At 39.0% G+C, this 25,739-nt stretch overlaps 1 protein-coding gene across 3 annotated transcripts in view; it reads right to left on the bottom strand.

The window, feature by feature from the left end:
• mRpL13 (mitochondrial ribosomal protein L13) overlaps nucleotides 1–24,552 on the bottom strand; it is a 386,598-nt gene extending 362,046 nt beyond the window's left edge. The window contains exons 1-2 of one of the 3 annotated variants that reach the window (XM_068373869.1): nucleotides 20,846–20,919; nucleotides 12,096–12,180 (exon numbers count right to left, since the gene is read on the bottom strand). In XM_068373869.1, coding sequence (XP_068229970.1) covers nucleotides 12,096–12,119 — 24 coding nt within the window. In that variant the 5' untranslated portion in view covers nucleotides 12,120–12,180; nucleotides 20,846–20,919. Of the gene's footprint in view, nucleotides 1–12,095; nucleotides 12,252–20,845; nucleotides 20,920–24,431 lie in introns of those variants that run through there. The other 2 variants (XM_068373870.1, XM_068373868.1) reach the window with 2 other exon arrangements.
• Nucleotides 24,553–25,739: the final 1,187 nt, after the last annotated feature.

Here is a 25,739-nt window from a genome sequence, read left to right as displayed (position 1 = left end):
GCTTCATCTCCTGGAGCGGGACTTGAACGAACCTCTATTCGTTCTACTGCCCGTCTCCTGCCTTCTTCCCCTGAAGTCTGTTCTCGTAGGAGCTCTACCTCAAAAGGGCTGCTGAAGTTTCCTCTTCTCTCTCTTCAGTGACAAAGGAATCACTGGTAAAGGCTTCCTTGCGGCGCGTGACTGGAGGTCTTGTGTGGCCTTTTGCGCTAGCGAAAGGGTAATGTCCCTGACAAGGGACTCAGGAAAAAGATGCTCCGAGAGGGGCGTAAAGGAGCTCAGCCTTCTGCGCGACTGTAACTAATCTGGATGTGAATGAACATAAAAGGGCCCTCTTCTTTAAAACTCCTGCAGAAAAAAGGGAAGCCAACTCATTTGACCCATCCCTAAGAGCCTTGTCCATGCAGGCCATAATACTAGTAAGGTTTCTGTTTCTTCTAACCGTTGTTTTCCTGGCCAGCGTACCCAGAGACCAGTCCAAAAAGCTGAAGACTTCGAAGGCTCGGAAGATTCCCTTGACAAGGTGGTCAAGCTCTGACATAGACCACATTACCTTAGCCGAGTTAAGGGCATGTCTTCTAGAAGAGTCAACAATGCCAGAGAAGTCCCCCTAGGAGGAGGCAGGCACTCCCAGGCCCAGAGCTTCTCCAGTCTTGTACCACATGCCCGCCTTAGATGCAAGTCAAGCTGGTGGAAACAAGAAGGTGGTCTTTACAGCTTGCCTACGCTCCTTCAGCCAGTCATCAACTCTAGCGAGAGCCTTCCTAGCCGAGATGGACAACTTCATTTTGATGAAAGCCGACTGCTTTTTGGCCTTCTTTCTGCTAAAGTGCGACTGAGGGGAACAAGGAGCAGCAGATTGAAACTCCTCCCCATACAGCTCAAGGAGGGAGCGAGAGAGAACCTTATAATCCGCAGCCGCGTTAGCAGGCTTATCCTCATCCTCTGAGATATCCTCTAGATCTTGCCCTACTTCCAACTCAGTCTCTCTTTTGGCTGAAGGAACTAAGTCGGAGGTTCCTTTAACAAGCCGATCAGTACCAATCCTTCCAATAGTTCACCTGCGTCCGAGAAAAGCAAATCGTCTGATACGTCCTATTGGCGAGGGCTGAATCCGTCCTGACACCGACGCGTGCGTCCTGGCGCCGCGTGCTGGAGGCGTCCTGGCGTCGCGCCCTAGAGGCGTCCTGGCGTCGCGCCCTAGAGGCGTCCTGGCGTCGCGCCCTAGAGGCGTCCTGGCGTCGCGCCCTAGAATCTTCCTTGCACCGAGAGCTGCATGCGTCCTGGTGTCGCGAAACGGAAGCGTCCTGGAGAGGCAGGCTGGATGTGTCCTGGTGTCGCGAGCGAGAGACGGAAGCGTCCTGATGACGAGAACCGCAAGCGTCGTGGCGGCGGGTCGAGGAAGAAGAAGCACGGTGTTGTGCGCTTGACGAATCGCGCTGCGGTTTCCTGAGAGAAGTGACACTGTTTGTCCTGCAAGGGAGAGGCACTCCATTCCCTCTTAGAGGCCAATTTCTTAATCGGTAAAGTGTCATCCTTACACCTGCCCGACTAGGGGGGAAGGGTCTCTCGACGTTCTCTCGTCACTTAAAAAAAGAGGAGCACCCTCCTTCCTTCCATCTCTAGGCTTTGATCTTTTCGCTGGAACGGTGTCCCAGTCATCCTCGGAAGGAAAAGGTTCCGGGCTACTTGAAAGGGGAGAGCGAGAACGGGTCTGGTCAGTTTGTTTCCACCTCCTCTTGGTCGGTCTCCAAGCCTCTTACTGCCATTTGCGTCTAGGAGAAGGGTTCGGGGAAGACACCATCACTTCCGACACGCCTTTTCCGTCATGCGGTCATGAGCTGCCTGGGAAAACGCAACAGGACTGCCTGAAGCCACGGCTGACCGAGGATACGTACCTCTCACTCCCTTGCTGCCGTTGACGTACCTTCTCCCTTGGTCCTGGGAGCTTGGTTGAGGTCTAGACCTAGGGATGTGACAGGTTCGATCACACCACCTCCACTGCACTTTCACAAGCACTAATAACACTTTCACTCTTACCTTTCAAGGCTGAAAGCTGGTCTTTAAGAGCCTTCAACTCAGCCACCAGGATGGCGTACCGAGTGTCATCCGTAGTTACCGTTCCTGTAGAAGGGGCAGGAGCTACTACCTCAGGAGAAGGTTCAACTTCTACAGAAGAATTAATTAAGGGGTCAAATGAAATATCTATGCTAACCTCACTAGCAGACTTAGATTTAGATCTCGAAGCCCTCTGTCGCTTTATGTAACTCTAACTTACGCACATAGCGTTTCATACCCAGCCATTCCTTCTCGCTTAAAACCTCATATTCCTAGCACCATTTATCAAGCGCACATTCAAAACCCCTGCACCCCAAACAAACAGTGTGAGGGTCTACCGAAAACTTTCGGTAGCCTCACCTTGCATTCCTCATTCACACAAACACGAAAATGAAGTTTATCAGTCATCGTAAACAAACAAATAGCCAAAGAATAATCACAAAATGCGATTGCCAAAACCCCAGGTCTGTGTACTTCACCAAAAAATAAGTCCGGTACAGCGACAAAGGGAAAGCGAACGAAAAACTCCAATGGCGGACCAACGATGTAGTCAGTCCAACCGGTAGACATGAGGAACAGAAAACGGGAATGATTCCAAGTACCACCCTGTAAGGATTGTTAACCACCTAACCGCACAACCACCACACGGCGGTTGCCGCAAATTTTGAAAAATTCTGTCCGACGTCAGATAGCTATATATATATATATATATATATATATATATATAACTGCCAGGTAAGTTCTATTCATAAAAGCAAGAATTGAATTTAAAATATGCACAATAACCCACCACGTTATCAGAACCGGCCGTCCAAAATACCTAGAGAATTGCTACATATTGCGCAGCCAACAAATCGTGTGCACGAGAATAGTTACAGATGGCTTCAAACTGTTGGAACCTAGATTTACTCCAGAACCTTTAAATATGCGGCCCCGAGACTATATAATAAGCTCCCACGAAACATTCGAATGATTGAAGACATTAAGGCTTTCAAGAGGAAACTGAAGACTTTCTTATTTCAACAGTCATACAACAGTGATGAATTAACAGTAAATTAACAATACGCGACATGAAACGATAAATACTCTGAACGAACAAGGTAAAATGACAGTGGAGGTCCTGTAGAGAGTGAGGTTCCCCTGCTGTATGGGACCAGAAAAGCAGCCATCAAAGTAAAGTAAGCCAAGAAATGACCTACCCACTCCCTACTGTTTGAGTTTCAAAACAATCGCATCATGATTAAAAGGCAGCACTAAAATCGGTAGTTTTACTGTATTACAGATTCTCATTTCGAACAGAAAATATGTTTTCCTGTAGTAAATAACATGATTTGACTGAATTTGACCTTCATTTCAACCGCAAACAAACAGAACAACCAGTTCGACTAACTTTAAGTAGCAGAACTGGTTGCTGTTATGACGGCTGAAATGAAGGTAAAAACCGGTTAAATCACGTTATTTTCTACAGGAAAACATATATTTTCATTCAAATGTTTAAGTATAATGGCTCTTGTTATATATTTTCTGTTAAAATGTTTAAATATAATGAATCTTGTTCAAATTCCATGTCACTTCACTCATCAAGAACGTATATACTGCGAACGCTAACATTAGCAATGTAACGCAGCGTTACCAATGTTACGCAGCGTTACCAATGTTACGCAGCGTTACCAATGTTACGCAGCGTTACCAATGTTACGCAGCGTTACCAATGTTACGCAGCGTTACCAATGTTACATTGCCATTGCTAACGTTAGCAATGCTACTCTAATATGTTATTTTGATTATAAAATAAATTTTTGAATATACTTACCCGGTGATTATATAGCTGCAACTCTGTTGCTCGACAGACAACTCTACGGAAAAACTCGCCAGCGATCGCTATACAGGTTGCGGGTGTGCCCAACAGCGCCATCTGTCGACCAGATACCCAGCTCTCAATGTAAACAAAGACTCAATTTTCTCCTCGTCCCACTGCGTCTCTATTGGGGAGGAAGGGAGGGTCATTTAATTTATAATCACCGGGTAAGTATATTCAAAAATTTATTTTATAATCAAAATAACATTTTTCAATATTTAACTTAGCCGGTGATTATATAGCTGATTCACACCCAGGATGGTGGGTAGAGACCAGTAATATATGTTTACACTTTTATGAGCTAAGAGTTTTTTATTTCATTTTAGAAGTTATCAAAATAACAAAAACAAAATAAATAGGTACCTGGTAAGGAAGTCGACTTGAACAATTACTCTGCCTTTTAAGTACGTCTTCCTTACAGAGCCTCGCGATCCTCTTAGGATGCTGATCGACCCCTAGGATCTGAAGTATCAAGGGTTGCAACCCATACAACAGGACCTCATCAAACCCCTAATCTAGGCGCTCTCAAGAAATGACTTTGACCACCCGCCAAATCAACCAGGATGCGAAAGGCTTCTTAGCCTTCCGGACAACCCATAAAAAAAACAACATTTCAAGAGACAGATTAAAAGGATAAGGAATTAGGGAATTGTAGTGGTTGAGCCCTCACCCACTACTGCACTCGCTGCTACGAATGGTCCCAGTGTGTAGCAGTTCTTGTAAAGAGACTGGACATCTTTCAAGTAAAATGACGCGAACACTGACTTGCTTCTCCAATAGGTTGCGTCCATTATACTTTGCAGAGATATATTTTGCTTAAAGGCCACGGAAGTTGTTACAGCTCTAACTTCGTGCGTCTTCACCTTAAGCAAAGTTCGGTCTTCCTCACTCAGATGTGAATGAGCTTCTCGTATTAACAATCTGATAAAGTCTGACCAAGCATTCTTTGACATAGGCAAGGATGGTTTCTTAACTGAACACCATAAAGCTTCAGATTGGCCTTGTAAAGGTTTAGTACCCTTTAAATAGAACTTAAGAGCTCTAATAGGGCATAAGACTCTTTCTAGTTCATTGCCTACGATCTCCGATAAGCTGGGGATATCGAAAGATTTAGGCCAAGGCCGAGAAGGCAGCTCATTTTTGGCTAGAAAACCAAGTTGTAGCGAACAAGTGGCTTTTTCTGACGAAAATCCGATGTTCTTGCTGAAGGCATGAATCTCACTGACTCTTTTAGCCGAGGCTAAGCATACCAGGAAAAGAGTCTTAAGAGTGAGATCTTTCAGGGAGGCTGATTGTAACGGCTCCAACCTGTCTGACATGAAGAATCTTAGTACCACGTCTAAATTCCATCCAGGGGTAGCCAAACGACGCTCCTTGGTGGTCTCAAAAGACTTAAGGAGGTCTTGCAGATCTTTATGTTTGGAAAGATCTAAGCCTCTATGCCGGAAGACTGATGCCAACATGCTTCTGTAGCCCTTGATAGTGGGAGCTGAAAGGGATCGTCCTTTTCTCAGGTATAAGAGAAAAACAGCTATTTGAGCTACAGAGGTACTGGTCGAGGATACAGAAACTGACTTGCACCAGTCTCGGAAGACTTCCCACTTCGATTGGTAGACTCTAATGGAAGACGCTCTCCTTGCTCTAGCAATCGCACTGGCTGCTTCCTTCGAAAAGCCTCTAGCTCTCGAGAGTCTTTCGATAGTCTGAAGGCAGTCAGACGAAGAGCGTGGAGGCTTTGGAGTACCTTCTTTACGTGTGGCTGACGTAGAAGGTCTACCCTTAGAGGAGGACTACTGGGAACGTCTACTAACCATCGAAGTATCTCGGTGAACCATTCTCTCGCGGGCCAGAGGGAAGCAACTAACGTCAACATTGTCCCTTCGTGAGAGGCGAACTTCTGCAGTACCTTGTTGACAATCTTGAACGGTGGGAATGCGTAGAGATCCAGATGTGACCAATCTAGGAGGAAAGCATCTATATGTATTGCTGCTGGGTCCGGGACTGGAGAGCAATAGATTGGAAGCCTCTTGGTCAGCGAGGTTGCAAAGAGATCTATGGATGGTTTTACCCCAAGTGGCCCAAAGTCTCTTGCACACATCCTTGTGGAGGGTCCATTCGGTTGGAATTACTTGCCCTTTCCGACTGAGACAATCTGCTATGACGTTCAAGTCGCCTTGGATGAACCTCGTTACTAGGGAGATGTCTTGACCTTTTGACCAGATGAGCAGGTCCCTTGCGATCTCGTACAACGTCAGTGAGTGGGTACCTCCTTGTTTGGAGATGTACGCCAAGGCCGTGGTGATGTCCGAGTTAACTTCCACCACTTTGCCTCGAAGGAGAGACTTGAAGCTTTTCAAGGCCAGATGTACTGCCAACAGCTCCTTGCAGTTGGTATGCATGCTCCTCTGACTCGAGTTCCACAGTCCTGAGCATTCCCGACCGTCTAGTGTCGCGCCCCAGCCTACGTCCGATGCGTCCGAGAAGAGAACGTGGTTGGGAGTCTGAACAGCCAGGGGAAGACCCTCTCTTAGGTTGATATTGTCCTTCCACCAAGTCAGACAAGACTTTATCTTTTCGGAAACCGGGATCGAGACCGCTTCTAGCGTCTTGTCCTTTTTCCAGTGAAAAGCTAGATGGTATTGAAGAGGACGGAGGCGTAGTCTTCCTAGTGACACAAATTGTTCCACGGATGACAGCGTCCCTACCAGACTCATCCACAGCCTGACTGAGCAGCGTTCCTTCTTCAGCATCTTCTGGATGGATAGCAGGGCTTGATCTATTCTGGGGGCTGATCGTCTTGTTGTTCAGCAACGTCCTCATCAGAGGGTTCCTCATCCGAAAACTGATGAGGAAACGGCAACGGAGTGGGCAACGTCTGGCTCGCTGAGTCCGGTCGCACTGGTGCATGCGTGACGGAGCCGGACGCAACATCATGGAACTGCTGCACAGTCTGTGAACTGTCAACAACCATGGGTGCGCGAGGAAGCACAGCGTCAACCCGAGACTGTCTAGACCGTCTGGGTTGTGCAGTCAACACCCTACCGGGTTGCTGAGGTTGACGCACTGCGTCAAAACAAGTCACCTCTGCTGGTTGTTGAACGTCCTGAACGTCAACAACCACCTCCGAGCGTCGCTTAACGTCAACGTGCGGCTGGCAACCCACACTGGGTCGCATCGGTGGAGGAACCACCTCAACTGGCAGACGCGAGTAGGTTACCTCAGCGTCAACAGGGCGCACAACCGACCGGTTGGAAGGTTGTTGGTCAGAAAGTTCGGTAGCAACCTTCTCCGCATTAAAGTCCTCTATCACGGACGCAAGCTTGGACTGCATGTCTTGCAGCAAAGCCCATTTAGGGTCTACGGGAGCAGGTGCGGCAACAGACGGGGTTAGCGACTGAGGCGGTACCGCTTACCATCCCTGAAAGCCTTGTTATGCATGACATAATTGTACAGCAAAACTTCAAAGGCTCGAAAACAGCTGTGAAGTTGACCTGTAAAAAACTTGGAGCGTCTCCTGGCCAGGCGCCAGGGAGAGTCTACGAGAATTGAGAAGTCTATCTGGGCAGAGGCATGAACTCCCAAGCCGAGAACTTCTCTCGTGTCATATCAGACTCTCGCTCTATAAACCAGTTTAAAAGAAGGGAAAGCAAAGGCTGTATCCCCCAAACTCCTCCTGGTGAAAAACCAGTCGCCTAGCCAACGTAAAGCTCTCTAGGAGAGCGAGAGAGCACTAGCTTAAAAACAACGGCTTCGAAGTAGCTAAGCCTAGTGTAAGCTCTGACGTTTAGGCGAACGAAGAGCAGCAGTTACAAAAAGATCCGGACAAAGATCCTTAAAAAAAATCATCATGATTTAATTAAAGTCCATAGGGGGCTAAGCAGCTTTAGGCTCCTCTCCATCTGACAGAGTCCTCAAGGGAATATCAGTAGGAGGGGGAACAGCAACTTCCTCATCTACAGGAACCTTGTCCGATAAAAGCCGAGTCTCAAGCAAGGGAGAGACCTACCGTGGTGGCAATGCTTTACAAGCAGAGTCCACACTCACTGGTGCATTAGTAGCGGACCAGAACGCAACGTCATGTAACTGCTTGACAGTCTGTGAACTGTCAACAACTGAACTGTCAACCACAACAGGTGCATGAGGACGCACAGCGTCCACTCGAGACTGCTTTGACTGCCTAGACTGAGCAGTCAAAACAACTCTAGAATGCGGAGGTTGACGCACAGCGTCAAAACAAGTCAACTCCGATTGTTAGTGAACGTCTTGAACGTCAACCGGAGCATCAGCAAGTGGCCTAACGTCCAAATGCGGCTGAAAAACCACACGAGACCGCATCGAGTGTGGTTCTAAACAACCTGACTGACGTGACTAAGCTACGCCAACGTCAACAGTAAGCACAAAGGAACGTTAGGTTGGCTGAAAGCCAGGATATCGATGAGATAAACGGCTAGACTCAACGGACTAATCGGCAGAATAGTCTTCCATAAGGGAGGCAAGCATATACTGCATGTCTTGCCATACAACCCATTAAGGATCAACGGAAATGGTTGTGGTAAGAGACGAGGGTAACGTCTGTGACCGCAACACTTTGCCAACAAAAAAAGACTCTCGGAGTCTGTGTTACGCTTTTGTTAGGCGGCGAGCAGTTATCCGATGACTGCATAGGGTAAGAGCTGTCCTAATGGTTGTAACCAGGACGCTGGACCTGTCCTGAAAGGACTGACTTTCGCTTAAGGGCTTCGAAACCTTGTGACAGGTTTCTTATGCGAAAAGCCTTCGGATGACGAGGAGAAACAACGTCTCTCTCGTCTTATGGTAGGGGAGATCTTGGTAAGATACACCCGATACCATAGAGGGAAAACGTCTGTTCGTTGATCAAGGCCTCTCAAACCCATAAGTCGTTTGACATTACTTCTCCCCTGGGCTTGGGAGCATGCAAGAGGTCCCGGACTAGGTGAACGACAGGCACGAACAGACGAACCCTCGGACGCAACACTGTAACACTTTGCGCATATCACTTTATCACTTCGATTTTCTGTTTTGCACTTATTTCACTGAAATCGAATATTTTTACTGATTTCTACCTGAAACACGCAATTCTACCCTTCATTAAAAGGTAGTAATTGCGAAATCAGTCATATAATGCAAGCTCATTAATAGCAGCAAAAAACAGAAAACATATTTTAAGATAAAAAAATCAGTGGCTGGGAAAGAGACTAAACACTAGTTCATATAAACTACGATTTCAATCTCTCACCGCACATAGCCTGGGGACGAGAATAAAAAACTAAAAACGTTTTATCCTTCCTCCCCGTACAGCGACTAGGGACAAGAGTAACTCGAGAACAACGTTACCCGCTTGAACGGAACGTTTTCTCTCCTCTCTCCCTCCGTCTCTATCTCTCTCTCTCTTTCTCTCTTAATTTCGCACCTAAGAGAAGAGCCCAATTATATTTCATCAAAAAAACATGTTATTTGACTAAAGGAAAAAACTGAAAGGTTTTTCAAATAAAAAGTTCCTTTAAAATAGAATTTAAAACATTTAAGCTAAGAAAGAATGAACAAAACGTCAGAATCGATTTACTCTTACTGCAAAGTGAAACCGTGATACACTCTCTCTCTATCGTAACGATAGAGCGCATGTTGAACGTCCTGAACGTCAACAACTGCGTAGCATAAATAAACTAAACGTTAGTTCATCTTTGAAAACAGTACGAAGACTATCAAAGAAATTCTTTCATAAAATATTACATTTAAAAAGTTTTAAATCCTTAGCTCTTTAAAAGCTAATTACGATATAAAGGGCTCAACGTTGATTAACTTCGGTTTCCAAGTTAGGACCGCCTACTCTCAGGAAGGTCGCATATAAACAAAACATTAAAATTTATTTTCATATGTTTATAATAAATGGAAAGTTAATCGAAGAGGCCTAATAAAGGCGGAGAGATATAAAATATATAGAGGAAAATCTATAACGTGATAAGATAATTACTAAAAGCCTAAACACACTTCCGTCTAAGGGAAGGGTCGGCCATTTAAAAGTGAAAGAAAGTCCATACTCTCTTTGTCACCATAATTAAATCTATCCAAAACAAGTTCAAGATTTAAGATGAAGATAAAACACCTGCATAGCGAAAGCTCAAAACTAGAATATAGTACTTCACCAAATAGATGTGAAAAACTCCAGTTTAGCAACAGCGAGTAAAGTACGTCTTGTCGACACCTCGACAGAGAGAAAATTGAGTCTTTGTTTACATTGAGAGCTGGGTATCTGGTCGACAGATGGCGCTGTTGGGCACACCCACAACCTGTGTAGCGATCGCTGGCGAGTTTTTCCGTAGAGTTGTCTGTCGAGCAACAGAGTTGCAGCTATATAATCACCGGCTAAGTTAAATATTGAAAAATTTGCATGTGTATTTTAAAGCATTTTTCCCTATACCCTTCACACAATATATAAAAGGGTACAAGAAGGTACAAAAACTAACAAACTCACCTAACCTAACCTAGTAGTTCCCAGGTCACAACCCCTAGCCGGGGGCAAGCCACCAGACCCCCTTCCCAGGTTACAAACCTTCCCAGGTCACACCTCTAGCCGGGGTCAAGCCCCCGGACCCCCTTACCAGGTCACATCCCCTATCCAAGGTTCTACCTGCAAATATATACAAGTAAAGAAATTAATGACTTAATTTTATGACCGGGACGACGAAACTTGTGGGTCACCGGGGTGTTGTGACTGTGACGTCTTAACTTCTTTGTATCCACATCGCCATTTCTTCTTTGTCTTAGCTTAGTACTGCACTTCGGACACTGTAAACGTTGGGCTATTACATTATGAGATTTAAGAAAATTATCAACATTGGAATTCACCGAAATGTTTTCAAGTATAGATTACTGCCGTCGTTACAATTTTCTATCTCCATCGTAAAATACGCAAAAAGACGTCACTTTGCTAACCTAACCTAACCTAACTTGAACTAACAAAGACCTGACTTAGACAAAGGTTTCCCAGGAAAGGGGTTTGTTAGAAGGTGGGGGTTGGGAAATATTAACCGCCCTGTGCAAACTTTCCATGAGTATGGGTTCGTGATTGGTTAATGGAAAAACAACGGAGTCTAGAGAGTAAACATGAATGAACTAGAATGGGAAACTTGTCTAGTACAAGTATTTATGTGAAATCTGGGTGTGACAAGGTAATAACAAAATGTATAAAAGTAATATAGCAAGATAAAATGGAGTGTATGATAAATAATATTTAATGGGAATATAAAATGAGGAAATTTTATAAGGTATCGGATAATAAAAAGAGTAATACTGGAGTCGAACGTAATATGTATACGAGGGTATTACATAAAAGGAATGGTATAGTTGTACTGGATCAAGTCATATACTTGAATAAAGCGGGTGAAGTCGAATGGTTAAATTTAGCGGGTGGTGAAGAAATCCTATTAATGGAGGAAGAGTCTATGCACTGGGGGGAGGAGTTTCCTGCTACGTATACACGAACGAACGAAAGCGACAAAATATAAATGAAAAACACTGCTAATGTTAGCATGTTACGCTAACATTGCTAATGTTAGTTTGAGCAGCTCAATATTACCGTATTTTGTTTATTATACATCCAAGAGGGTAATGTATAAAAAAGAAAAGGCTTGTTTCACCATTATATACCGTTTCCTCAGTATGTTTTCTCCACCCAAAACCCAGAGTTCCCACTGGGGGTCCCCATTATCGTTATATATATATATATATATATATATATATATATATATATATATATATATATATATATATATATATATATATATATATATATATATATATATATATATAGATAGATAGATAGATAGATAGATAGATAGATATATATATATATATATATATATATATATATATATATATATATATATATATATATATATATATAGATAGATATATATATATATATATATATATATATATATATATATATATATATATATATACATATATATATATGTTGAATATATAAGAGGTAATTTGAGTGTTGGTGTGGGGTAAATTAGGGGGAATACCTCGGGTTACTACATATTTCAATTTAGTAAAATAGGATTGATAGCAAGCAAAGGGTGAGTAGGGATGCATTCACTAATTTACCCTAGCACCTACAAAGGCTCCACTACGATATATTCATTGAAAATTTTACCTGTACTCGTCTTGCAGCCGACATAATATGCAAACCGATATAAAGTTAATATCAATGGAATATTGCACAGTATTTCTTGAAAGACAGTTCGGTCAAGTCCTGGTTCCTGGTTCCTTATTGCTCACTGCGCAAAGTAAGTTTGGGGGCACTCTATCTCTTTATAGATAGGTGCAAAGCTTCTAAGCTTATTCTTATTATTGTTATTAAGTTTATATCACCTGTGCCTTAAATACATTAATATCATAATGAGGTTCTCTATCTTTACTTTTATTCCCTTCTACTTTGAAATTGGATAGGATAACACCTTGCTATCATCAGTTTTGGCAACCTGTTGTGGTAATCAGTTTGGGCTTCTTAAACTCTTCTTTTATATTCATTGCCCTATCTATAAATGCAGCCAGATCTCTGCTAGGATTTTTCAGCATAACTAAACTTATTTCTACATTCTTTAGCTCTTCTAACTAACTTTGGGCATAAAAATAAATGTTCGGTGGTGTCTTCTTCCTCTTTGCATAAATCACACAAATTGTCATCATATTTTCCCCTGAAATTTGCTTTTAAGTTGAGCATATTTAATCTTGCTTTCATCACAAGGGATGCCTTATCCAGATACATTTCTCTGATATAAGGCAGAGGGCCATTTCCTTTAATAAATCTTAATTTTTTCATTATTTTCTTTTTTTCTTCTATAGTTTCTTCATTTTTTTTTATAATTCTTTTCTTGATTTCTTTTTTCAGGGTCCTTTTCCCCCAACTTCTTATTTCTTCCACTTCCATCCCATATTTACTGCAGATTTCTTACTTACTTACTTACTTTTAGAGGTTTATTTCTCGCCCTCCATCAAACCCTAAAGGTCTGTTCAGGCGGGCCTTGGTGTATGAAAAAATAATTCCTTTCCAGTTAATATTTTGCTCTGTATCGTTATCAGTTCTTTCGCTAGCATTTGTATTCAGGCTTAATAGTTTTCAGGTCACTATTATAACACTTTCTAAAAAGATAAGTCTTCAGGTTTTTCTTGAAGGCAGCCACATTTGTGCTATTCTTGACATCGAGTGGAAGGTCGTTAAAGAGTCTCGGTGCAGCATAACTGAACGTTCTTCCTCCTATTGCATGATTCACACTAATTTCGAATAGTCTATGGGGGTCATCTGCATGTCTAACTCTTACAGTGGCGCTGGTAGCTTCAGGGTAGGGGATCAAGCAATCACGAAGATATTTTGGCTTATCACCTGTAAGTGCTTTGTGAGTCAACAAGCAAATTTTAAATTCAATCCTAGCCTTAACAGGTAACCAATGTAGATCGATCAGTGCAGGAGTTATTCTCTCCCGAAATTTAATGCCTTTTATCAGTCTAGCCGCCCGGTTTTGCACATTTTGGAGCTTCCTTAGTAGTGTATTGGGCAATTTGTAGTACAGAGAATTGCAATAATCAAGCCTTGATATTACATGACTCACCACTAAAATTTTTGTACTGCCCTCTGTTAAATATTTTCTAATAAATGCTATGTTTCTCAGGTGATAGTTACACACTTTCACTGTGTTCACAATTTGGTCCTTCATTGACAAATTACAGTCTATCAGTACACCCAAATTTTTCACAACAGGCACAATCCCAACATCAGCATCACCAATTTTTATACTTTGAATTAACTGGTAATTCTTCAAAGCCACCCTTGTGCCAAAGAACATACATTCTGTTTTATCATCATTTAATTTGAGCTTTTTCCTCTGCATCCATGTTTTTATTTCAGTCATTATCTCATCAATTTTCTTCTTTGTATCTTGTGTTGTTGAAATTGAGAGGTAAAACTGAGTATCATCTGCATATAGTTTAAAACCCACTTTGTGTTTTTTCAAGATGTGTGATAGCTCGATAGTATATATGTTAAACAAGATAGGGCCCAGAACACTACCCTGTGGTACACCCTTCATAAGAATTCTCTCATTGGATCGGTTTCCAGAAACTTCTACAATAGTCTTCCTGTTCACTAAGTAACTTCGCAAAAATTTCAGTGCTTCCTGAGTCACTCCAATAGACTTCAAGTCGTCAAGTAAGTACTCGTGCACAACAGTGTCAAAAGCAGCACTAAGATCTAACATAATTAAAATTCCACACTTTCCCCCATCAAGAAGACCTATCATATCATTCATTATTGAGCACAAAGTAGTTTCTGTAGAATGATTAGCTCTGTAGGCCGATTGATTTTCCGGGAATACCTGTAACTCGTCAATATGCGCCCACAATTGCTCACTTATGACTTTTTCAATAAGCTTTGACATGTAGGATAAATTTGAAATGGGCCTATATGAATTTAGCTCGTTTACATCACCTTTCCCTTTGTAAATTGGTTTGATCAACGCAGTTTTTTCACAGCTAGGAAAACAGGATTGCGATATACTTAGGTTAATTATGTTCAGGTAAATATTATATACGACTTGTTTGTTTGGAGCTTCACTTATTGAACTGTTTGGGAAAGGGTCGTTTCCACAATATGTATTCTTCATCTCTCTCATAACCTTTAACAAGTCGCACATATTTATCTCCCTAAATTTTATTAACTTCTTTCCCTCTTTCACTGGCATAGCTGACTGTCCCTCCAAGTGATTTTGGGGGAAGCCTCTATAGATTTTATCAATTTTTTCACTAAAGAATATAGCAAAACTCTCTGCACAAACATTATCAGGCAAGACATATTTTTTCTTTAATCCCATCAAATCATCAAGGTTTTTATGAAAGTCCTTCATGTTATTAGTTTTTTTACATTCGCCGTTGTAGAATTTTCTTTTTGTTTTTTCTAACAGGATGTTATAGTCATTTCTGGCCTTATTATATAGATTTCTGGCTTGTAAGGATTTGGCTCTTTTCCATCTACCTTCCATCTTACGTCTGTGTCTTTTTGCCTTTAATAGTTCACTATTATACCATCTAACATTTTCGCGTACCACTATTTGTTTGTTCTTTATGGGACACATGGTATCGTACATTTTTCCAAAATTGTCGTTGTATTTCTTGGTATAGCACCCAACACATTCTATGTCTACCATATGTTCACATTGTGTGTTCACACAAGACATTTGCGCTACACTAGCTTCAATAAAATTCTCAGCATCAAAATTTTCCCGTTCCCTATATGTGATCCATTTTTTCAATACTCTGGTGCAATTTATATTAACATTAAAGGTGATGAGTTTATGTGTTTTTGAGATCTCAAAGTCTGGTTCCACTTCAAGGTTTTTTATTAGGTCTGAGTCTTTTCCACATATGACCAAGTCGAGTGTATGACCACCTACTGACGTTGATACCAAAACACTGTTTATTAAATTAAACATCTCAAATACTTCCTTGAGTTCTTTAGCCTTATTATCATTTTCATCATCTACCCAACAGTTGAAGTCTCCACCAATTAATGTATTTTTAATATCGTCCACCACACCCACAAGAATACTAAATTCTTCAATGAATTTAGTCATATTACTCGCTGGTGGTCTATATAATGATATTATATTCAATACCTTATTGTTTCTTGTCAGTTTTAAACAGATATATTCAAACGTTTCAAATACCATTTCATTCATGATAGAAACCCTAGAGAAAGTTTTCGACACAAAGACACCCACTCCTCCTCCAGTTTTGTCCTTTCTTGGTACGTGATAGAAATCATGAGTACACGGCGTCATCTCCTGAATCTTTGAGTTATCACTAATATTTCCCTGCAACCAAGTTTCCGTTAATAAGCATAAATCTAATTCCATCTCGTTAATAAGATTTCTAATCTCTAAGGTTTTATTCCCCACCGATTGAATATTTATCAGACCACACTTAACCAATGGGCTAGACTCCATGATCGGTTCTATTTTTTATCCTGGTAAGCTCCTCCTTGTATACCTTACAGTTATCATCATATGTCCTATGATTCGTATCATTGTAATTCCTCATTGTGCAGTTATGACACTTTAACGTATTTACATTACAATCCGTGGTTCGATGATCCTGGCTACACTTGGCACATACCTGAGTCTTGCTACAATTTTCAGCAGAATGACCAAATTCTTGGCATTTATAACACTGAAATACATTGTAGGAATCATAGATTTTACAGCATCCTCCAAGCGTGGTATATACTCTATCATCTCTTTTACGGAAGACTTTCCTGATAGTTGGACTACACTTTATAATGACGTGTAATTTACCGCTTTGTCTTGATTTAAACTTCCTGATCAATTTAAAGTCTTCTTCATTTTCACATATATCATTCAACCATTCATTCTTCTCCATTATACTGGCAATTATATCATCTTCATTTTCATCAATATTGCAGACCTTGATCTTCGGTTTAAGTAGATCCTTTTTATCTACTTCTACCTTAATGTCATTCTTGACCTCTTCTAAGTCATTTTTAGCCTTTTCTAACCCAGTTTTATCCGCAAAATTAACTACCAAGTGGCCTTGTTTAGAGGTTTTGACCTGTTCGACATTCGTGGTTATCTTCTTCATGATAGTTTTCTTGATATCTGAAGCCTTCTTATTTTCCTCCGTAGATTTTATAACCAAAGTGTTTCTTGATTTCAACTTACTTGCATATGTAGTCTTGGTCACATTCTCTTTTTCATATTCCATAAGTTTCTCTTTCAGCTCGACAATTTCTTGACGCATATCCATGTATTGAGCAGTTATCATATCCATAAAACCAGACATCTGTTGTTGTACATTTACCTTCATCTCCTCTATGATGATGCTTAGTCTCGTTATGTCATCAACACATGCAGACTCAACACATTTTGGACATTTATAAATGATGTTCCTGCTTTTTAAAAGAGTACTTGAACCATCCTTTAAATTAGAGCAAGCTTTTTCATCATGGTACCATCTTCGGCATTGGTCGCATTGCATCCCATCATCGACATAGGACTCACAGTGCCCACACATGCCATGATTGCCTCCGTCATCACATTCTTCATAAGCTGCTGCCATTATACTTTCCTCCCTTCCTGTGAGTACCTCGTCAATTTCATTCATAAATAGACCGAGATCATTCACGGGATTACGTCTTCCTTTTCGTTTTCTAAGGAAAGACATATTGAATCATTATTTCAATGAACTTTTCAAGTAGCCCCACCCCAACGCAAAAATGCTGGGTCAGGCCTTTCACTACAGACCTCACATACAAGGAAACCACTGATTTTTAGCACTATATTTCACTAATGTCAACACTAGCAAACACCCACAAAGAGATTTTTCATAGTACAAAACAACGAGATACACAATGATTCCGTTTAAAGCCAGATTCGATACAGAGCACTGAAACACACGTCCACACCCGTTAGTAGAAGATTTCTGAATATATTTACTAAAGAAATTTTTTTCTAATATATTCACCAATATCTTTACTAAAGAAATATATCCTGATGGATTTAATAATATCTTTATTATTATTATTAATTACAAGTTTCCTACAGAAATTGAATTCAGGCATTGATTACTCTAGAAATATTAATAAAAATATTTTTTATTAATTTCAGCTAAAGAAAATTAGATATTCCACAGTCAATATATATATATATATATATATATATATATATATATATATATATATATATATATATATATATATATATATATATATATATATATATATATATATATATATATATATATATATATATATATATATATATATATATATATATATATATACGCTCTTGCTCCAGCACTTCCCATACGGGTTCTACAACTGATCCTCAATTATCTCTCTTACTAATCTTTTTTCCTCGGAGTTTATGATGTTATGGAAGAGCATTAATTTCTTATATTCTATTCTGCAGGACACCGGCCATATTCCTGTTTCTGCAAGTATGCCCCAATATGGAGTACTCGCAGGTAGTTCATACATATTTCTTATTATCTTGTATTAGAGGTTTTCTAGATCTTTCATATCTTTGTCCCTAATTACACTCCAGGTCTCCACGTTGGCAAATATTGTTGGTACAACTACTGTTTCATATATTTTCTTTCTGACTTCCAATGCCATCTTTCCAACTTTTCTCGTATCCCCATATTTTCTTATTTCTTGGGTCATATATGCAACCCTCTGGGTTTTTTTACTGATACTCAATTCTTTGTTTCCCTTCTCTGTATACCATTCACCCAGATACTTATATTCCTTAACTAAACTTATTTTTCCGTTCTTCACTTTTGTTTCAATCTCCACCTCTTTCTCATTCTTTCTTTTGTTAATTCTTAATACACCCGATTTTTTGGGGTTGGTGTTTATAGTGAATTTCTTTAGGGTCTCTAGGCTATGACAGTTACTTATGGCACTTTCGATACCATCTTTCCTTCCTGAGGGAAACATTATATCATCTACAAATACAAGTGATTCCATTTCAATATTTCTTATCAATGTGATATTTTTTCTGCTAATGCTATTAACTTTGTCAGTTGCTATAAAGCATAGCTTGGGTCCATATATTGTTCCTTGTCTCACATTACCTTCAATCGTTATATCTTCTGTTGTACCTGCTGGACAGTTGATGGCTGCTCTACCTTTTTCATTCATTTTTTTTAACTATCAATGCTTCTTTCTATCCTATCATTTTTCCCATTTCTTTTATGCAGTCCTTAAGGTCTAGCTTATCAAAGCACTTATACGCATCACAGAACCATACGTATGTCGACCCTCCCAAATAGGCGTTATAGTCTATTACTGCATTTAGTGTAAGCAGATGATCGGCCGTAGACCTTCCTTCAATGCCTCCACATTGGAATCGACTCATCTCTTCTTTGAATCTGTCCTTATATCTTTTCATCCTTATTTTCTCGTATATTTTACTAATTATGCTTGTAATAAATAAGCCTCTTTTATTTTCTAGTTCCATTTTGTTTCCCTTTTTGTGGATTGAAAGTATCCACATCTCTTCCCACTCTTTAGGGATACATATGCTTTCATCAATTTCTGTGAGTATCAGCTTCAGACTTTCTATTATTTCTTTCCCCATCATTTTAATCATAACATTGTTCAATCCTTGCCTGTCCATTGTGTATTTGTCTTTCAGGCTTTTTACGATGGCTTCTACTTCTTGATATGTTATTTTCTCTTCCTTGCTGGATCTGACTCTGTCACTTCCTGACAGCCATTTATCAAACATGTTGTTGATTTCTTCTGCCAGGGTCTCTTCTTCACTTTGGGGATTTTCTAGCTTAAATAAATCACTGTAGAATTTCTCATATTCTTTCTTTATTTCTTCAACATCCTCTATTATTTCTCCATCCTTTCCTCTGATTGCTGTACTTTTACTGGCATTTTTTCCATCCACTTTCTTCTTGAATTCCCAAAAGGCTGTGCTGTTCATACCTCCTTTTTCTTTGATTTCTTCTACTTGCTTGATTATTCTTAAACCTTCCTCTCTTTGTTTTTCTTCTTGTATGTATAGGTCTACAAGGCTCTCCTGTACTTTCATTCTTCTCTTGACCTCATTGTTTTCCTTTCCAACATTAATACAATTCTTTTTTAAGGTTCATTTAAGTTTCATTAATTTCCTTAGTTCCTTGGACCTCTTGTTTTTTCTGTTTGTCTCTTTTACACTACATTTTCTTAATATTTCTAGCACTTTTTTTTGCCCTTTTGAATATTCTATTCTTATATTAGCTTTTTCTTTGGCAATCTTTATGAGTTCCTTTTTATCTTTGTGGACTTTTAAATGGTTCCAGACTATTTTATATCTTACCTTTCTTTCTTTCTTGTTTAGGGTCAACCAATTCATTTCGAGTAGGATGGCACAGTGATCAGAATACACCATTTCTTTTGATATTCTGTAGGGTGTTATCAATTTCTCTTCGTCAATTACCATGCTCTTTATGCCTTCTTCGTCTTCTTCTCTAACTAGAGCATAATCTATCACTGATTTCTTCTCTTTTTCAATTCTCGTCCAAGTCCCTCTGCATTTCGGGTTGCTATTTGCAATTATCATGTTGGACTCCTCTGCTAAATCTCTTAACATTTTGCCTGATTTTGTAATCTCATTACTATTGTTTTTTATTATGCTTCCTACTTTACAGTTGAAGTCTCCCATTACAATTACTTTTTCTTCTCTGCTATTTGCTATCATTATTTCGTCTTTGATAGACTTGTACATATTTTCTAAATTGCTTGACTTTGTTTTATTTTCTTGTGGGGCATAGATTACTCCTAATCTGACTTTCCTCTTCCTATTATCAATTTTTACCCATTGAGACTCGTGACCCTGATTTTCGCTTTTTATTTCCACCGTTACATTTTCCAATTCATTTTTTATTGCAATCAACACTCCTCCTCCGTTTGATTTTCTGTTATTATTAAAGACTCTATAACCTGCTATCTTCAAATTTTCTTCCTCCTTCAGATGGGTTTCTGTGATGCAAATAACAGTTGGTTTAATTTTTTCTATTATTTCCTCTAGCGAGTCCACTTTTGATTTTATGCCCCTTATGTTAATGTAATAGATCTTGAAAGCTTTGTAAAATTTTGCTTTCTTTTTTCCTCTTCTCTTTTTATTTCTTCTTTTCTCTTCCATTTTTATAGACAACGACCTGTTCTTCCTTGACCACCCTGTGGTATCATGTAGTCCATTCCTAGGGCTGTATTGGGGTTTCCCACTGCCCTTTCTGCCCACGTCAAGTTGTGTTGACTCGGGTTGTATGCTTTTTCGTACCTTATTTCTTGTATCAATCTCCCCATTTCCTCCATTCTTGAATTTAAAAAATTTAATTGGCTGGTTCAGGTTCAGGTTCTGGGGTGAGGCTGCTGAGGCACAGCCTTTACAACGGCGCCTCCAACGTTTATCTTCTTGTACTGTTTTGTCTTTTCTTCCACATCAGGTTTAATACTTCTTTTTTTTCTATATTCATTTCACTAAAGAAAAATAATCCTACTATTTTCTTTAAGTCTTCCTCGTATGGTTGTTGTAGCTCAATTACTTCATTCCTTCCTTTTCCATATTCCTGGCAAAACAACAAAAAATGTATCAAATCTTCCTCCTCATTTTCACAAAAATTACAGCTTACATTCCCCCAATTGTGTTTATTTACAATATTTAGTCTTAAGTGGATCATTAGGAGAAAAAATGGCGGACATGGCGGACGGTCCCCTTAACGTACTAGTTCTTGCTCTAAAAAAATATCACTGAAGCAAATGTATTGTCATAAATTAACTCTATTCTCTAATTTCTTTCTTCCACATTCTATATACAGTGAACCCTCGCTACTTCGCGGTTCGACCATCGCGGATTCACCACTTCGCGGATTTTTTTCATAACCCATGTATATACATATATCGCAGATTTTCCGGAAATATCGAAAATACCGCGATGTGACCGATGGTGCGAGATAGGAGAAAGTAAGGAAAATTGAATCATGATTGATTTTCAATATAAATGAAACTTTGAGGAGCAACAAAGATATCATTTGTTAGAGAGATAGAGAGAGGTAAGGAATGGGAGGTAGTGAAAAGTAGCCCACAGAGGGAGAGAGAGAGAGAGAGAGAGAGAGGAGAGAGAGAGAGAGAGAGAGAGAGAGAGATAGGTGAGAGAGAGAGAGAGAGAGAGAGAGAGAGAGAGAGAGAGAGAGAGAGAGAGAGAGATAGAGAGAGAGAGAGAGAGAGAGAGAGAGAGAGAGAGAGAGAGAGAGAGAGAGAGAGAGAGAGAGAGAGAGGGGGGGGTTTAAATGTAATAAACAAAAAAAATTGATAGGTTATAACACATTGGTGCTTATGTAATATCAACTGTATACTGTAGACGGTTTGAATAAGTTAAGCAATGGTATAAACGATACTTTGTTAGTGTATTTCGTACACACTCAAGAGCGGCAGCTAGATGACAGCTGATCTAATCACAGCCAAAAGTAAAACAAAAAGAAGTCAACAATACTCGATTTTTAAAACACACCCGAAATTTAAAAACAAAAGTACACGCTTTCTTAATGTGCAATTAACTATTTAAAGAGTAGCAATTTTCTAGAATAAAATGATATTTCCCAAAAAATAGTGGTTTGCTGATGAAATCGGATGCCGTATTTTTAGCTATGATTGAAATGGATGTAGACTCGGCCTAATTTTTTCGTTTCGTATTTAATTGACACTAAGAAAACTAATTTTAGTTTCTTCATCTAAATGTAAGTATTGTATAACACGAAGAGAGAGAGAGAGAGAGAGAGAGAGAGAGAGAGAGAGAGAGAGAGAGAGAGAGAGAGAGAGAGAGAGAGAGAATGAATCAGCTGTTGTAATCAAATGGCGTGTTTTTGTTTCGTGAGAATTTCATCGCCATGACTATAACAACAACATACTGTACTGAACTTTACAGTATTATACAGACTACTGTAATATGATAAAGTAAAATATTTGTAATCTATTTTATATGAAATGGGGCTATTTTTTTGTTTAAAATTTACATTTACGTATGTAAAACAACTCTCTCTCTCTCTCTCTCTCTCTCTCTCTCTCTCTCTCTCTCTCTCTCTCTCTCTCTCGTAGATTGTTTTCTTGCTTTGCTACGTATGTATGATTTTATATAGATACGGTAAATAATATTTGTAATAACATATTTTATCAAAAGCTTTTACTGAAATATCATTATTTATCACTTTCATCATGCGCGTTAAATTCCTTAGTTTGTTTACTGAGCGTACTTTATGACGCCGTCGTTTCAGGCGGCGTCATAAAGAAAAAAATTTCATTTGGAAGTTCTAAGAAAAATTAAGTAAAACATTAGTAATAACCAAATCAACATACTGTACTGAATAATCAATATAATCGATGCAAAAAATAACCTATACACAGATGTGTAAATGCGTTTTTTCTTCATTATAATCAGAGATAAACAAACAAAACATTGGTTGCCATTTTTTATCGTGCTTTTTGGCGTGTACAGGAAACGCATGATATAAAGTCGCCTTTAATATTTGTGCCTGTTTTAGTTTAGGGTACGTTAGTACATGCATTAAGTGTTCTGTACATTAAAGGGTAGTTTGTTAACAGTACTACGTACAAGGGAAGGTTTTAAAAGTCTGAATATACATGTTAAATAAATAGGTAAATATGGTGTCACTACTTCGTGGATTTTCACCTATCGCGGCCGGGTCTGGAACCTATCTACCGCGATAAACGAGGGTTCACTGTACTCCTAAGCTCACTTTACTTTCTATTTCTTCTTTCCACTTTTCAGTATCCCACTTCCTGGTTTCCGTTTTTATTTCTGCCTTGTTCATTCTTCTTATTTGTCTTATTCCTAAACTTAATTCTTCCAAATACTTTGCAGGTTGTTTCCACCATCTTCCTTCTTTTTCTTGAATATCCTGGATAATTATTTTCAGTATTTCCTTCTTCCCATTCAGGGTACGATTTAAGTACTGCAGGTTCCCATCCATCACCCTTGCTTTCATAGAAGATACACCTATCTCCCCTCTTAAGAGTAGTATTAGCTGTGCTTTTAGTGGCACCTAAAATCTTCCTGTATACCCCATTCTCTATTCTTTGTAGTTTCTCTATTTCAGTTTCTGTTAGATTTATAATATTTGTTCCATACAAAATAGATGGTAAAGCAATACTTTTCCAGAACGTTTTTCCTATCATTACTTTATTGCAACTTTTCTCTAACTGAATATGTTAGATTAGCTAATTTTTGTGCCTTTCCTGTCATTACCCTTTCTGAGTTTTAAATATATTCCTATTATTATCTAGCTTTATTCCTAAGTATGGCAAACTTTCTACTACTTTGGTTCCCTCTATGTTATCTGGCTTTTCTTTCATATTGTAAATCATAATATTACTCTTTTCTTTATTAATTTCTAACACACATTTTTTACTGGTTGCTACTAATATCTGGATGTTACGCTTTGCATTGTGTATATCCTGTGCAATTATTAAGGCATCATCTGCAAAAAATAATGATTCTATCTTTATTAGTTGATTTCTGAAACCGTTTCCTTCCTCTTCTATTCTCTTCATGACAATACTGTATACGTGATCCTGTGCAACCCTGTTTAATTCCACTCGTAACCTCCATTTCTTTTTCTATACCTTCTCCTAAGTCAATGCCTGTAGTATCTCCTTGATAAATATTTGCAATTGCACTTATGATTTTGGTGTTAATTTTATATTCTTTTAAAACTTCTATTAGTACCTCCCTTTTTACAGTCAATTTGAGTGTTGGTGTGGGGTAAATTAGGGGGAATACCTCGGGTTACTACATATTTCAATTTAGTAAAATAGGATTGATAGCAAGCAAAGGGTGAGTAGGGATGCATTCACTAATTTACCCTAGCACCTACAAAGGCTCCACTACGATATATTCATTGAAAATTTTACCTGTACTCGTCTTGCAGCCGACATAGTATGCAAACCGATATAAAGTTAATATCAATGGAATATTGCACAGTATTTCTTGAAAGACAGTTCGGTCAAGTCTGGTTCAGGTTCTGGGGTGAGGCACAGCCACAACGGTTGTTACTATAGCTCTCTTCCACACAATACTGTAATATAAAGATAGTCCTCTATCCTGCCGCCACCTGTAAATCCTGCTTGACATTCATTGTCTTCTTCATTCATTCTTATGTGGTCTTCTATTTCCTCTTTCCCCATCATCATGAATATTTATAAGAATTATTTAATGGAGCTATACGTCTTAGGTCTTTTGCCATTGGCCTTCTTTTCTTTTCAACCATCTTTGTTCTTGACTTCTTCCACATATTTGGTTTTCCTTTTCGTCCAACTCATTTTGATAACATTTCTGTAAGGTTTCAAGACATATTTTGCTTTTACCTAGTGCCTTATATAGCTCGGGTTTTAGGCCATCTGGTCCTGCCGCTTTTTTTTGCCTTTAATTTTCCCAGGCAATTCTTTACTTTTTCTATTGTGATTTTTGGATTTTTAATTGGTTTTATTTTCCCGTTTGTTACCATTACAAGGTCATGGTGTTCCCTAAGTATGTCCGGGATATTATATTCATCTATTCTTGTGATGTCTTCCTGATGCACTATTTCATTTTCATATTCTATCTGTTTTTCTTCATTTCAAATTGAGTCTATTTTATTTTAATGCTTACAATATATGGTTTTCCAGTATTTGATTAATTCCTCTTTTGTTTTTTTCCTTATTTAGCTTAGTTCCTTGTTCTCCATAAAGTTGTATAACTTTGCCGTGGGCTTTCTGTCTATTCCTTATTCTATCAATATTTTCCCTGAGTTTTTTTTTATTTTTATCCATTTTTATTTCTTCTGTTATCTTTTCTTCAAATATGGTAATTTCCTTCTTTATCATTTTTTGCACTTCCCTCTCCTTTTGATCATATCTCTCTTCTAATACCTTTCTTACTTCGGTATTGGATTAATTTCTTTTCTTCCTGTTTAAATCCTTCCTTACCTTTATGCCTTTTCTTATTTCATCGTTCATCCATGGTTGCTCATGTACCTTTTCTTCATCAAGAACTTTCCTTTTATATACTCTTGCCAATTTTTCTTCTGCAGCCTCTTTTATTATCAAATCCATTCCTTCTATTCTGTCTATTTGTCTATCTCTTACAATTTCCTCTACTCTTGTTGTATATTCTCTTAAACTATTTTCATCTGTCCTAAAGTATTTTACTTCCTCCCATCTACTTTTATTAATTTTTTTATT

Source organism: Palaemon carinicauda, chromosome 5 (assembly GCF_036898095.1).
Source record: "Palaemon carinicauda isolate YSFRI2023 chromosome 5, ASM3689809v2, whole genome shotgun sequence".
Classification (NCBI taxonomy): domain Eukaryota; kingdom Metazoa; phylum Arthropoda; class Malacostraca; order Decapoda; family Palaemonidae; genus Palaemon; species Palaemon carinicauda.
Note: the sequence above shows the minus strand (reverse complement) of the source record. Positions and strands in the feature narration are given on the sequence as shown.